Here is a 14,627-nt window from a genome sequence, read left to right as displayed (position 1 = left end):
ACAAACATAATCGTGGTGTACATTATAAAAATATTTTAAAATGCCTTTCCTGATTTTGCATTATACATTCCAAGTTAAGCGATTGACTGGTTTGTTTGTGTTTGCTGGGGTTTTTTAAACTTATGTCGGGGCAAAAACAGTAAAATACACAAATAAAAAGACTACAAGGTTCCAAAGTCAATAGGAGCTGACAATGCTTTGTCCCTTTCAGAATCAGTCCCTCATTTGATCTCAGGTAATAAAATGCCTCTTTCATAATTTTCACATTCATTTAGGGCACAATTCTGAAATCAACGGGGCAAATCCAGGAGTAAATTATTACTCAACATGAATAAGGGTGGCAGACTTTGCTAATCATTCCCTTAGTAGCTGTCTAAAACACCAAAGTATACTATACAAATACAAAAAGAAAAGGAGGACTTGTGTCCTCCTTTTCTTTTTGCGGATACAGACTAACATGGCTGCTACTCTGAAACCTGTCATTATACAAATACAGTGTTTTGTGTCCATTATCAACACAATAGTAATGTAGTGACACGCTTTCAGCCCAATCCTGTGAGTCAGTCTTACATCAGCAACTCCATTCACCTTGTTGGACAATCAAATTAATTATACACAAATAAAGATAGGAAGAAAGTCCATCTATTTATTATTCTTATTTTCGTACGATGTACTTAAACTACATATAAAATGACTTTAAACTCAATTCATTTGCACTGAATCCAGATAAGTAAATAGAATAGAGCAAAGGACCAGAGAGGCAAATACATGTTTTGCTTCAGAGCAGTCTAGCATAATAATTTCTGCAAACATAGGACTTTATTTTCCCCCTAACAGGGAGTCTTGTTTACAACAAAAAGATTCAGCCACGGTTTATGGAAGTAATTATATACCAACACTTCCATTTTACAACACGGTTTAAGGCTCAGTGTTCTCAAGTAAGTTAGAAAGTACTACCAGTATTAAGACCTGCTCTCTAAACTAGCCCTCCTCATCAGCTTATTGTCACTGAACAGCTAGAAAAAACAGACATTTAACAATTATTTTAAATGTTTAAATATGATTTAAGACACAAGAAATGAATCCCTAAAATAGAAAAGCAATAGGTTGTATTAGTAATTATATTTTGACATGCACAGCGACTTATTTTTTGATAGGTTTCCTAAAACTTGGCTCATCTCATTCAGTTAGCAACGAGCACTTTAAAATAATCTTATTTTTCAAAACAAAGATAAAGCTGTGTACAGATATGAGCTCTAGTTCCACATAGCACTTAAGGGGAAAAAAACCCAAAGATGTCATTTAAAATACTATTTGAGATACAAGCATACAAAGGGAAACAAGCAGCTGACAATTCAACATAATCTGCCATTAAACAACAGCTCATTTATATATATCCCATTGTGCCCTCCACATCTGGCAAGTAATTGGAGCTGGCAGATTTATTTCGAGAGATATCTTGCCTGCCCCACAGTAGCCTCCCTCACTCCTAACAGGACTCTGCGACTTGCTTTCACAAACCTGGTGTGATTTGCAAAGATAAGGATGTCCAGATTTTGTTACCACCTAATTACTAGATGTTTCATGTCTTTTAACACCAGGGAGGATTATTACCAGCATTTTCTATTGCTTCCTTTCATTTCAGCCATCATAAATTTAAAATGGTAAAAGTAAATCTATCTTCCGTGTGTCATTTATACCATAAGCCTCTCTGTTTGGAAGTGATAAAGATTTCAGCCTGACCCTTGGCTGGTCTCTCTCTACCGGATCTCCAGGGTTACATTCTATGGAAACATGATTAAAAAAATAAGCTTCATTCTGGGTCTCTTAAAACAGTGCAGAAATAAATAAATAAAGTAGTTGCACATTTCCCCTCTTGCTTTGCTAAATCTCTTGCACACCATGCAAAAAAGTGAAATAGAAATCAACAATAATGTTTTAAAGCAGGCCCATCATGGGCCTAATAATCCTGCAATCCCTGCACATTCTGAACTAAATCTGAAGCCAGCATGTGCTTTGGATGCAGAAAGAATTCAGAATTGGGCCCTGAGGCCCAGATTTTAAAAGGTATTTAGAAACATTGCTGCACCAAAATACCATTGACTATAGGTGGGATTTAGACTCCTTATTGCCTAATTCTCTTTTGAAAGAGAGATTTAGGTGTAGGTGTCTAAATCAGTTAGGTATTGCTACATTTAACGTTGCAACAGCTAACTACCTTTAAAATCTGGGCCATAATCTACTTCAGGTAGTAACTGTTTTGTCTTTTTAAAAACTTCCTTCTCTTCAGTTATTAAAAATGTTCTAAAATCATTGCAAACATGTCTGAAATTTCATATTGTGCTTTTTGCCAAATTGTACTCCTAAAGGTAATCAGAGAGAAGTGCCATCTGATACCTTAATTGAAAATTTAACCAAAAGAGGCACAGCCAGATTTCTAATATAGACTAACTAACAAACTTCCCTTCCTACAATTATACAGCTAATGTCTGCATTGAATTCCCTAATTTCTCATTATAAAACTATTGGATTTCATCTAGCAGTCCTTAATTGCATTGTTTCTCCTGCTAGAATAACTGCACATTCTTCTTGGTAAGATGTTGAAGTTGTTGAATGACAAATCAATAAAGGTCATGCCATTCAGATTTAATCAATTATTATTCCATCTCCTAGCAAAAATCAATGAGTGGCCTGCAGTGCAGTGAGAAATCTGCATTCATACGAAGAGTGACCAAGACCAACCTATGCAGTATTATGAAACTTGTATGCACATAGAATCTCAGGGACAAATCCTGTATAGGAGTAATCCTACTGACTTCAAAAAGAATTGCTCAAGCAAAAGTAAGCACTTTAGGACTGGTATTTTTATTTTAAAGTTTGGTATTTCCACTGTGGTGGTTTCATCCCAAGGATTGCAGAAAGGGCCAATCAGAGCTAAATCAAGAACATATTCTGATTTTAACCAACCTGTGTGATTCTGATGAAACCATCACAACTCTTGCTGGAGATGAGCGGCGTAGAATGTCTTCAAGAAGTTGGACAAGGTAAAAATGCCCCAAGTGATTCACCTGGAAGGTGGCCTCTAGGTCATCTTCTGTCAAGGACCATGGAGCAGCAAAAACAGCAGCATTGCAGATCAGCACATGAAGAGGCCTGAATAATCAACAAGATATGCTGACATTAAAAAATCAAATCAAATCAAGTAAATAAAAAAGTACAAAGAATTAGATGTAATTAAATGTACTGTTGTTGTGATTTCTTATCATTTCAGAACATCCACTGGAAAAAACAAACAAACAAAGGAACAAAACAAAGGTAACTGAACAACTGGAGCTCAAATACTTTGCATCTCCAGGTCCACCATCAACACAAAGGTTTGGAATGGACAGAAAAATAGTGGACATGCATAGATACATTCAACAGATCCTCCAGATATTCTACTCCAGATAACATTAAACCTCCAAAGTAGGAGACAGGCTCAATCTGCAAGACATAATTCCTCTAACCGTAGGAATTCTACCCCATATTCTTGGTCTTAATGTGCCCAAAGAGTAAAGATTACACAACCTGAGCAGTCTCCACGCAAGTCACCTTCATGCACAGACATTATGGACATTTAAGTGCTGCAGACCTGACACCTTTTAAAACCCAACTTTTTATCTGTCAGCTGTGTCACGTATTTAACTGCCAAATAGGCAAAGTCAAGCCAAAAAAAAAAGCTCTAATTTTTACAAACAGCTAACCAACCCCAAAATGTATAATTTAAAATAGAACAAAGAACAAGTATAGGGGAAACAGAAGAATGGTTCGTTTGTCTTCTGTTTCAACTACCCACTGCCTGCTGATGGGATGTCTGTGGGCCATGCTTACTTATGTACCACGAGAGGACAAGTGCACAAGCCAACAATCACCAGTTTTCTGGGTGGTTCCAAGGCTGCAGCAGCAGGGCACATGTGTCCCAGTATTAGGGTTCTACAGAGACAATCCTATGAGAAATGTCAAAAATTAAGACTTGGATTTCCAAACAAGCCTAACATAATTAGGCACTGAGCACCTTTTACGCACTGTTGAAAGTCCCATCTTCAATAACAGCCTAATTATCTAAAAGACTTTTGTGGAAATTAAAAAAAGGGGTGACAGACATCAGTTAAATATGATAATACTGAGAATGTTATCATCAATGAGAATAGATAGATAGATAAACCCTTTAGTTAAAAATAAATTTCAACTAGAAACCCAGAAACAGTTCACTATGGCACAGTTCTGAAATAGTAATGTAATGATGTCTGATCAGTAGTCAACAGTCCCTTATTTTTATCTTTAGGTTCATTCTTGCAGAAGCTTCACAGAAACCTTTAGAGGAGAATATTGAAACACATGGAAGCTTTCTGAAGTATATTTTCTAATGGCAGGTTTCAGAGTAGCAGCCGTGTTAGTCTGTATTCGCAAAAAGAAAAGGAGTACTAGTGGCACCTTAGAGACTAACCAATTTATTTGAGCATAAGCTTTCATGAGCTACAGCTCACTTCATCTGAGCTCACTTATGCTCAGATAAATTGGTTAGTCTCTAAGGTGCCACTAGTACTCCTTTTCTATTTTCTAATGGGCGGAGCTTCTGCTTTTTTTTTTTTTGGCAGGTGCAACCTTCCCATTAAATTTGCTCCCACATTTTACACTAGCAAAATAAATTGTGGATATTCGAAGTATGCGAAAGGGAGGCTGCATTTTAGAAAATGTGGCTCTATGTTTCTGTTCAAGCATCCTGGGTCAAAGTCTGCCTGTGTTTCACCTGTGCAAACCCACTCCACACAGTAGGAATAGATGGAAGGAACAAAGGATGACCAACCCGGAGTACCTTCACAGAAACATAAGATCATATTTTCAAAAGGGCAACCTTCCTTTTGTAGGCATAATTTGCCCCACTCCTGAATTGCAACTGCACAGCACTCATATGCAATGCCAATATTCATTTCTGTCGTCAGTTTATTTTGAACTCACAAAAAAATGAGGGTGCATGTTGTGCTTGCCAAAAGGAATACAAAGTTACAAGCCTTCAGAGAATGCATCTAATGAAGTGTTAGATGCCTCTGTATCGCCTCAGAAAGTTTATGTGACACTTCTGTAAAAATGCATTTGCAGATAAGATATATACATGTCTTTTTAGACAGCAGTATAATACGATTTAGAACTGTGCTGCAGTATGTAAACAGTGGAAACCATGGCATGTCACCGGTGTGCGTCTGCTATTGACTCAAAGTTCCCTCATCTTGAAATATGTAGATCTATATTACAGGTCAAATGCTGCCCTCAGATGTACACACACATCCTGACTAAGTGAAAGACAGGAAAGCAGGTCACAAAAGAGATATGCAAAAAATCCATTGAAATGTACAAATAAAAACTAAACAGGAAACACTAAGCACTTAACTATTAAAAATTATTGATCTTCATGCAGTTCCTTCATAATTGTAGGTTTGATTTACACAAGGCACTTTTAACCATTTGGAATTACTAATAGGCAGTGAATCAAACCCTGTCATTTGCCACTAACTGCAAGTTGGCTGACATGACACAGAGGAGTTTCATCAGTGTCAGAGTGAAGGGTCCCCCTCCCAGAGTGTAGAGCACCCACAAAACTGCTCAGGAGCACCACTGCTCCAACTCATAGTCTATAGTTCTTCCCGTGCTTATTGTGCTTCCTTTATAAAGGCTACGGTCTCTTCCGTATCTAACCATGGACTCACTGGCCACACCCATGTCTCTCCCCTGTCAGGCACCCCAAACCTCTATTTAATGCAGTGGATGGCCTGTTAAACATCTCGACATACACACTCCCTTTCTAGTATGCACCTGCTGGGGACAAGGGGCAGGGGTTAGCCTAGTGTACATTTATCATAGATACACCATTAACCAACTTTCATTAATTTTTGCAGATCTTCAGCATATAAAAATCAAGGGACAGTGCTTAATTTAGTTTCTGCTTACATTGTGAATATGCATTATCTCATTTTTTCATATTTATCTGATGATTTAATTTATGAATTAGTGTCCTAGATACAAGACATCTTTTTTCCTCAAAAATAAAAAGCTACTTTGTGAGGTATATTAATACAAATTTTGTAGTTGGTACTTGGCAATGACTTTATGACAAGACACTGCATTGTGAATTCTCAATATACCAATGACAATAAAAAGAATATCCCTCATTGTTACTTTCAGTTGGCCTTTAAATTTATAAGGCAAATGAACACCGCATAAAACGACACAATCTGATGTAAGAGAACACAATAAGACAAAATGAGCCCACATATGAACCTGGACTATATTCTACCTAACCACATTTTAATATCCTTCATTAATGCTAATTATACAATAACTACCAGAGGCAAAATATGTACCCTGTACCTAAACCTGTCAGCTCAATTAATTAAAAACAGGATTCCAGAATATAAAACTATAAAATACTGTAAATTTTTAATTCTAAAGGCATTTAATTGAGTTTTATAAAAAGAGAGAATTACTTCTGCCCCTTTTTAATGAGGGTTTTTTTTTTATTTTTGAAATAACATCTTTTACTAAAAGTTTTTTTTTACTAAAAGTAATTAAGATTCAAGAGAGTCGCTAAAATTATGAATCTCTGCAGTATTCTATCACAAGAATTAGTTTTATCTGTACAAAAATATACAAATAATAAAAAATAGAAACACTTTAATCAAATCCCCTAGCTAAACGGTTACTAGCAGACTATTTTTATTTTTTGTTAATTTTAGTGTTTGTAAATGATGCAAGACTTACAGTCCTGGAAAATGAAGTCCTCTTTACCCAGAGGGCAGCATTAGCAGAGATGGCTACAGCCTCATTTCTGTTCTAAAAGGACCACTTTTTGGACTGAGAGGATAGTTCAAGATCCAAGTCCATTAAGTCACTGGTCTCTCTTGTGATAACAAGGGGCCAATAAGTGTCAAGTGTGATGGTAGTTTTTTTGTGATGTGGACACCTAGCCAATAAGAACTGCACAAAGACCACCTACTTATTTCACATTAGCCATGTAACAGCCCTCATACGATCATGAATTTCAGCCACCAAGGGCAGATTCTAGTTTCCAAGGTGCAGTGCTTTTTTATCACTGAACATCTCATTGTGCAGTATCTGAATGTTCAGGCTACATGACAATTCACACCACACATCTGATACTAAAGCCTTGCTTTATGACTGAAATAGTTTTAGTGGATAGCAGGACTGTGACCTTGATTTCACCAATTTATTAAGAAACTGGGGCAGTCTCCATTAGCCTTGGTTATGACCCCTATACAATAATCTTCTGCATTTAAAGCAGCCTGCTACTATTATTCATTAAAGGTACAGGTAAATGGCAACTAAAAAAGTCAGCAGCAAGGCAGGATTTTCTGTTATGTTTATACCTAGTGTTAACATTATGAGGCAGCTCTCTTTAACTGTATGACTCCTATTTGACATTTCTGTAAGCACCATACAGCTAAAATCTTGTACAGTGTTTTGAAAATTTACCCTTATGTCTCCTTAAAATGTCTTCAGCTAGTGACTTACACTGCACCAACTGAGCTAATGTGTTCTACCATTACAATTTAAGTATGTATTGGGACCAGCACATAAGCTGCTCTACCACAGTATAATGTCACTGTTTCTTACCATCCCCAGCAAAGCAGATCCAAGAATGTAATATTTTAACTGCAAGCAGTACTGTGATTGTAAAAAAACCTCTCTATGCTGATGAGTAATTAGAATTTGGTACTGTAAAAAGTGCTCTGATTAGCAAGGGTATTTTTTCTATTAATGCCTTGCAAATATCTCCAGTCTTCTGCACTGCACATATCCATGACAAGTTACTAACTCTTGCACTTGGACAAGTTATTCAGATCATATGTGCTTTGCTGAATCTACTATTAGAAGAAATAAAGTAATCCAAATAGAAACTGTGCACTGTTTGAAAATATACAGAATATGTTAATAAATGAATGAGATATGGAAATTAAGTCATCTCTATAAATCAATTAGTTATGGAATTTAACAATCAATTTGTTAGCATATGATGCAAAACTATGATCTGTCAACAGGCTTGTGAACTGGCCCTGTAGCAGTAGCTACTTTCAAGGGGATTAATTACTGGAGATTTGCAAATGGAAGAATAATATTTTCCAACAAACGTACCCATGCATTAGGAGGTTAAACAAACACCAAAATGTCAATGCAGTTTTTGGCTTTGGTGTTCTCCCATTTAAAACACAATGAAACAGTTAACTAGAACTTAATGCAAAGGGAATAATTCTCAAATCTTCCCATGAAGCAGAATGTCACACCATCTGGGGCACTTCTCAAGTGATTTGAAAAGTTCATACTGTTTGGAATTATACAGAAATTCAACAGAAAAGGCTTTGCATCCCCTAAGTCCCATAAGCAACTGTAGACCCTATGTCACAGCCACAAATGGATGCAGAGAGATGGGACTTCACCTCTGCTGTAGAGGAAGCAAAGTCACAACCCACAGAACTTTTCTGTCACATAACTTTAAACCGAGACTTGTTCCAATAAACCCTGGAAACTGGGCACCTCTTGCTGTGAAAAAGCATCTTATTTCACAGAAAGTTCACCCACATCCAAGATAGCTTATTGTTCCTTGTGGCCCATGAGGCTAAGACTAGAACCAAACTAAGCCTACAGCAATGCTCATCTTTTTGAAATTCAGCCCATTTACGCAAACAGAAGTCATGGTAATAATGAAGGCAATCTGAGCCACCAGTCGTGACTCTGATATTAGTCTTTCTTACATGGTGGGACAGCAGAGAACACCTAGAGCTCCCACTAACAGAGTCTCAATGAATGCATGAGGGTATCTATTAACCATCTTAAAACATGGAATAGTCTGACCGGTACTAAAGAAACCATCGCTTGATGATGGTGTTTTCATAAACTACTGCTTAATGTCTGACTTCCCTTTCCTAAGGAAGCTGATTGAGAAGACAGCAAAAAATAGCCTCCAATGCCATCTGTCAGATTCCTGTATTCCAGTTGCCTGTCAGACAGGCTTCACTGCAAGGCAAGCTACACAGACAGCACCTGTAGCCCAGATGGATGATCTCCTCTTATCCACAGACAGGAGAAATACATCCACTTTCATCCTGCTTTATCTCTTTGAAGCATTTTAAAACTGTTGATCAGCAAATACTCCTTCCCCACCTACAAGAGGCTGCAAGGGTGAATGGGAATGGACTGAAATAGTTTAGCTTCTTCCTTCAGCTCAAACTCCAAGGCCATTATGGGCAATTGTCCATCTGCCTCCAGAAACTTCATCTGAACAGGCCCGTACAGCTCAGTCCTCTCCCCCACATTATTCAGCACTTCTGTGAATCCAGAACTTAAAAAAAAAAAAAAAAAGAAAGAAAAGAGTAACCAATATAAGACTGCATTCACAACTAAATGTAAAACTCATCCTTTTGTCTTGTTTTTTTCCTGCCAGTACGTTCCTCTCGCATAACAATGGACATACATAAAAAGCCAGCAAATCTCATCAAGTAACATACTCCTTCCTCCTGTGAAGGAAGGAAAAAATACTGATATTACTGGTTATTTTTTTAAATCTGGGAAAGAGTTAGTATCTGCTCAGATACTATGGTGATATAAGAGTGTAGATGTCAACAGACCAGCAGGCAGGCCTAGTTCTCCTCTTTATGGGGGGCTTGCTCTTATACATATAAAAACTAAAAGGTCAACATCTGAACAAGGAAGGCAGGTTCTGCCTTAAAAAAAACCAGGAAATAATTCATATAACATGTGCAATGTACCCTGCAATTGGCCTTTCTCATACCTATCCCACCCTCAGAACTCCTACAAAAATAATCTAAATGTGGGATTTCACCTTAAATTACAAGATGGGGTTAGATTTGAAATAAGAGAACTGGGATAGAGTTTAATTTGTTAACACGCCATGTCTCATATACTCAGCTATTTTACACACTGTAAACATGCTAGGTGATGTTAGAAATACTGCGGCTTAGGAATTCCCCTGCCCCACCACACACACTTTGTCATTTGAAAGTGTAACTTTTACTTTTAAAGTAACTTTAAAAAAATAAAGGTCAAGGCAAGGCAAGTTTTTTTGTTTCGACTTACTACTGTGGATACCTTCTCCTTCACCAATTCAGGCCCTGAACATGCACCTTCCCTCCTCTACCACTCCTCCTGAACTTCTCAAAGAAGTTATAGAAGAACTGAGTTGAAGCAGCTTAGTAACCCCATATTGGCTCCAGAGACCCTGATTCCCCAGACTCCTGCAGAAACCCAAAGCAGCGCCCAGGATTCCACCTCTGTTCACCAACTTCTTGTAGTAGGGCATATTATTAAATTCAGATCAAGAGTCTCTGTACTCGAGACCACTGAGGCTGATAAACTGATGTTCCAGACTTTGAGGTATGCCTCAGATTTCATCAGTTTGCACCATTTCACGAGAAAGGATTGTATCATCCAAGCATACCAGTGTGTCTGGCTTCCTTTTACTGGAGTCATGTGAGGGACATTTCCCATGATCAGGCATCATTATCCACCACACTGGACAGGGTTATAACCTGGCATCAGTTACAACTCTCTCTCACAGCAAGTACCACACTTAGGGTATTGGGACAAACTAGAACAAATGTCAGCTCTCCACTCCACCCTAATATGCCTCCATAGGGCAGCATTTCAAACCAAACTGTGACCTGAAAAAATGTTATCTTAGGTCCAGTTCCTGTGTCCTGGCACAGCTATGAAACCCAAAATGCATGTTACTATTCTGAATGGAAGCCTCTGCTAGCCAGTATGTCTCTCACTCTCCTAGCTGTTGAAAATCTGAGCACTGGAGTTGCGGCAGGAACACTAGACTTCCCACCTGACCACTCTCCTTGGACGCTGATGTGAGCCCTCCAACTTTCACATTGGTCTGAGCTCAGCACCTATATAACTTTGCAGTTTTCCCTCCTTTCTGACTGTTGGGAAGAAAAAGGAGCTTTGCCCTCTCTCTATTTCCTGCCCCCAAATCCTATTGCAGTTAGGAATCTCTCCAACACTGCTAAGCTACCTTTTTGTCTTTCATCCCTGCAACCTCAGGCATGGAGGAGGAGAAGCCTTTCTCTCTACTGCCCAGCAGGTTACAGGCAGCAGCAAGGAAAGTGTCCAGAGTCTGGTAAACTTTACTCTGTTGTTATAGGCACTCACCTGGGACAGTTTTCCACTTTCAAGTGGACAAGCACATTTTTTTTCAAACCCTAATTATTTTTTTAATAAACATTTTCAGGCAGCACCTATTAAGCATAAAGCTGCTGGAAGTGCACAATGAGTATTAATTTTTACAATAATTGTGGTATGATTTGTTGTTTCAGCATATATTTCAAGAGGTACGATTTTTACCCATACGCACAAAGCACCCCTTAAAAGCAGAAAAAGTATATAATAAAAGAAGTAATCTGCCTTTTTTAGTAACTTTTGTTGACACCTATCATGGGAAATAGCAAAGTCCTTAGAAAATATTTTCACGACCATGGTTGATCATTTGAACAATAAGACATTTCATACATTTTACTTGCCAATGACAACTCCTTCCTCTGTTTTGCCTAGAGATATGTGCAACTGTAATAGAGTTCAGAAAACCCCCAGCAGCAGCATGCTGCCATTCAGATCTGAAAGATTTCGTGTTATGATAAAAACTGATGTACTTTGACATCCTCTGGGATTTTCTGCACCTTGGGAAGAGCTAATGAAGAAATACAACCTTGCCAGAGTAAAACACAAGGTTTTGGATTCTAGGATTAAGACATTTGGCAAATGAGTGACCCGTCTCACGTCACCAGAAAAGCAACCATGCTTTTCTGCCCAATGATTCTGCCTCAGTGTGTTTTGATTGTCTCGTCTGATGCTCCTCATAAAAGACTAAATATATTTAAACTACATACTAAATAGTTACTGCTGTCCTCTGTGATATTGATGTTTTGTTAAAATTAAAATATCAATTAAATACACACATACTGTTTTTATTCTCTCATTACCCATTAAGCTATAAAACTGCAAAATGCTTACTACTTCATTTGCAGCAAAAAATTTGTAATCATGCTTATTAAATCATAAATATTTTACATGCCTATATATCCAATTTGGCTCTCATGGTTGGCTAGATCTTGTGGAAATAGATTGGATTCTTTATTCAGGAAGATAGTTTCTGCCTCTAAAAGTGTATTTCTACTCAGAAAATGATTCTCTTATCATGCCATCGTTACGTACCATATTTAGTATCTCAGTGATTCCCAAATTAAAATTTGCTTAGTTTAAAGATTTTTTTCTCTCTCTCTTCCCCACCCAACATAGAATCATAGAATATCAGGGTTGGAAGGGACCTCAGGAGGTCATCTAGTCCAACCCCCTGCTCAAAGCAGGAGCAATCCCCAACTAAATCATCCCAGCCAGGGCTTTGTCAAGCCTGACCTTAAAAACTTCCAACGAAGGAGATTCCACCACCTCCCTAGGTAACGCATTCCAGTGTTTTACCACCCTCCTAGTGAAAAAGTTTTTCCTAATATCCAACCTAAACCTCCCCCACTGCAACTTGAGACCACTGAGAACAGTCTAGATCCATCCTCTTTGGAACCGCATTTCAGGTAGTTGAAAGCAGCTATCAAATCCCCCCTCATTCTTCTCTTCCGCAGACTAAACAATCCCAGTTCCCTCAGCCTCGCCTCATAAGTCATGTGTTCCAGTCCCCTAATCATTTTTGTTGCCCTCCGCTGGACTCTTTCCAATTTTTCTACATCCTTCTTGTAGTGTGGGGCCCAAAACTAGACACAGTACTCCAGATGAGGCCTCACCAATGTCGAATAGAGGGGAACAATCACATCCCTCGATCTGCTAGCAATGCCCCTACTTATACAGCCCAAAATGCCATTGGCCTTCTTGGCACCAAGGGCACACTGTTGACTCATATCCAGCTTCTCATCCACTGGAACCCCTAGGTCCTTTTCTGCAGAACTGCTGCCGAGCCATTCGGTCCCTAGTCGGTAGCGGTGCATGGGATTCTTTCATCCTAAGTGCAGGACTCTGCACTTGTCCTTGTTGAACCTCATCAGATTTCTTTTGGCCCAATCCTCTAATTTGTCAAGGGCCCTCTGTATCCTATCCCTACCCTCCAGCGTATCTACCTCTCCTCCCAGTTTAGTGTCATCTGCAAACTTGCTGAGGGTGCAATCCACACCATCCTCCAGATCATTTATGAAGATATTGAACAAAACCAGCCTGAGGACCAATCCTTGGGGCACTCCACTTGATACCGGCTGCCAACTAGACATGGAGCCATTGATCACTACCCGTTGAGCCCGACAATCTAGCCAGCTTTCTATCCACCTTATAGTCCATTCATCCAGGCCATATTTCTTTAACTTGCTGGCAAGAATACTGTGGGAGACCATGTCAAAAACTTTGCTAAAGTCAAGGAATAATACGTCCACTGTTTTCCCCTCATCCACAGAGCCAGTTATCTCCTCATAGAAGGCAATTAGATTAGTCAGGCTTGACTTGCCCTTGGTGAATCCATGCTGACTGTTCCTGATCACTTTCCTCTCCTCTAAGTGCTTCAGAATTGATTCCTTGAGGACCTGCTCCATGATTTTTCCAGGGACTGAGGTGAGGCTGACTGGCCTGTAGTTCCCAGGATCCTCCTTCTTCCCTTTTTTAAAGATGGGCACTACATTAGCCTTTTTCCAGTCATCCGGGACTTCCCCCGACCCCCATGAGTTTTCAAAGATAATGGCCAATGGCTCTGCGATCACATCCGCCAACTCCTTTAGCACTCTCAGATGCAGCACATCCGGCCCCAGTGACTTGTGCTCGTCGAGCTTTTCTAAATAGTCCCGAACCACTTCTTTCTCCACAGGGGGCTGGTCACCTCCTCCCCATGCTGTGCTGCCCAGTGCAGTAGTCCTGCAGCTGACCTTGTTCGTGAAAACAGAGGCAAAAAAAGCATTGAGTACATTAGCTTTTTCCACATCCTCTGTCACTAGGTTGCCTCCCTCATTCAGTAAGGGGCCCACGCTTTCCTTGACTTTATTCTTGTTGCTAACATACCTAAAGAAACCCTTCTTGTTACTCTTAACATCTCTTGCTAGCTGCAACTCCAGGTGTGATTTGGCCTTCCTGATTTCACTCCTGCATGCCCGAGCAATATTTCTATACTCTTCCCTGGTCATTTGTCCAATGAACATGCCAGAACAGAGACTGCAACCTTTTCTTTTGCCAGCTGACCTCATCAGGTATCCACTACCTTTATCACCTCCAAACTGGATTAGTGAAGTATGCTCTACTTGGGGCTATAGCTATACAGTCTATAGCTGTGTTCCTCCCCAAGAGATGTTGTCATGCAAAATGCTCAAGTTAACAACCCAAAGATGTAGAAATGTGGGATCTGGAGGCAACTATGGAACTTTCTCTCCTCACTTCTCCAAAAAAAGCTTGAGCTTTTGAGCATGCTGGAAGACCCATCTATTTACCCAGGCTTTTGATTTAACCATCAGGGAGAACTGAGGGGTTATTATTGCTTGCTGTTTCTTTTTGGGTGTGGTTTCTACTAAGTATTT

The 14,627-nt window shown here is 39.2% G+C and overlaps 1 protein-coding gene across 11 annotated transcripts in view; it reads right to left on the bottom strand.

The window, feature by feature from the left end:
* WWOX (WW domain containing oxidoreductase) overlaps positions 1 to 14,627 on the bottom strand; it is a 695,463-nt gene that overhangs the window by 498,294 nt on the left and 182,542 nt on the right. For all 11 annotated transcript variants that reach the window (XM_073307993.1, XM_073307994.1, XM_073307992.1 and 8 more), the window contains exon 7: positions 2,968 to 3,153. In XM_073307993.1, coding sequence (XP_073164094.1) covers positions 2,968 to 3,153 — 186 coding nt within the window. The remainder of the gene's footprint in view (positions 1 to 2,967; positions 3,154 to 14,627) is intronic.

Source organism: Lepidochelys kempii, chromosome 12 (genome assembly GCF_965140265.1).
Source record: "Lepidochelys kempii isolate rLepKem1 chromosome 12, rLepKem1.hap2, whole genome shotgun sequence".
Classification (NCBI taxonomy): Eukaryota; Metazoa; Chordata; order Testudines; family Cheloniidae; genus Lepidochelys; species Lepidochelys kempii.
Note: the sequence above shows the minus strand (reverse complement) of the source record. Positions and strands in the feature narration are given on the sequence as shown.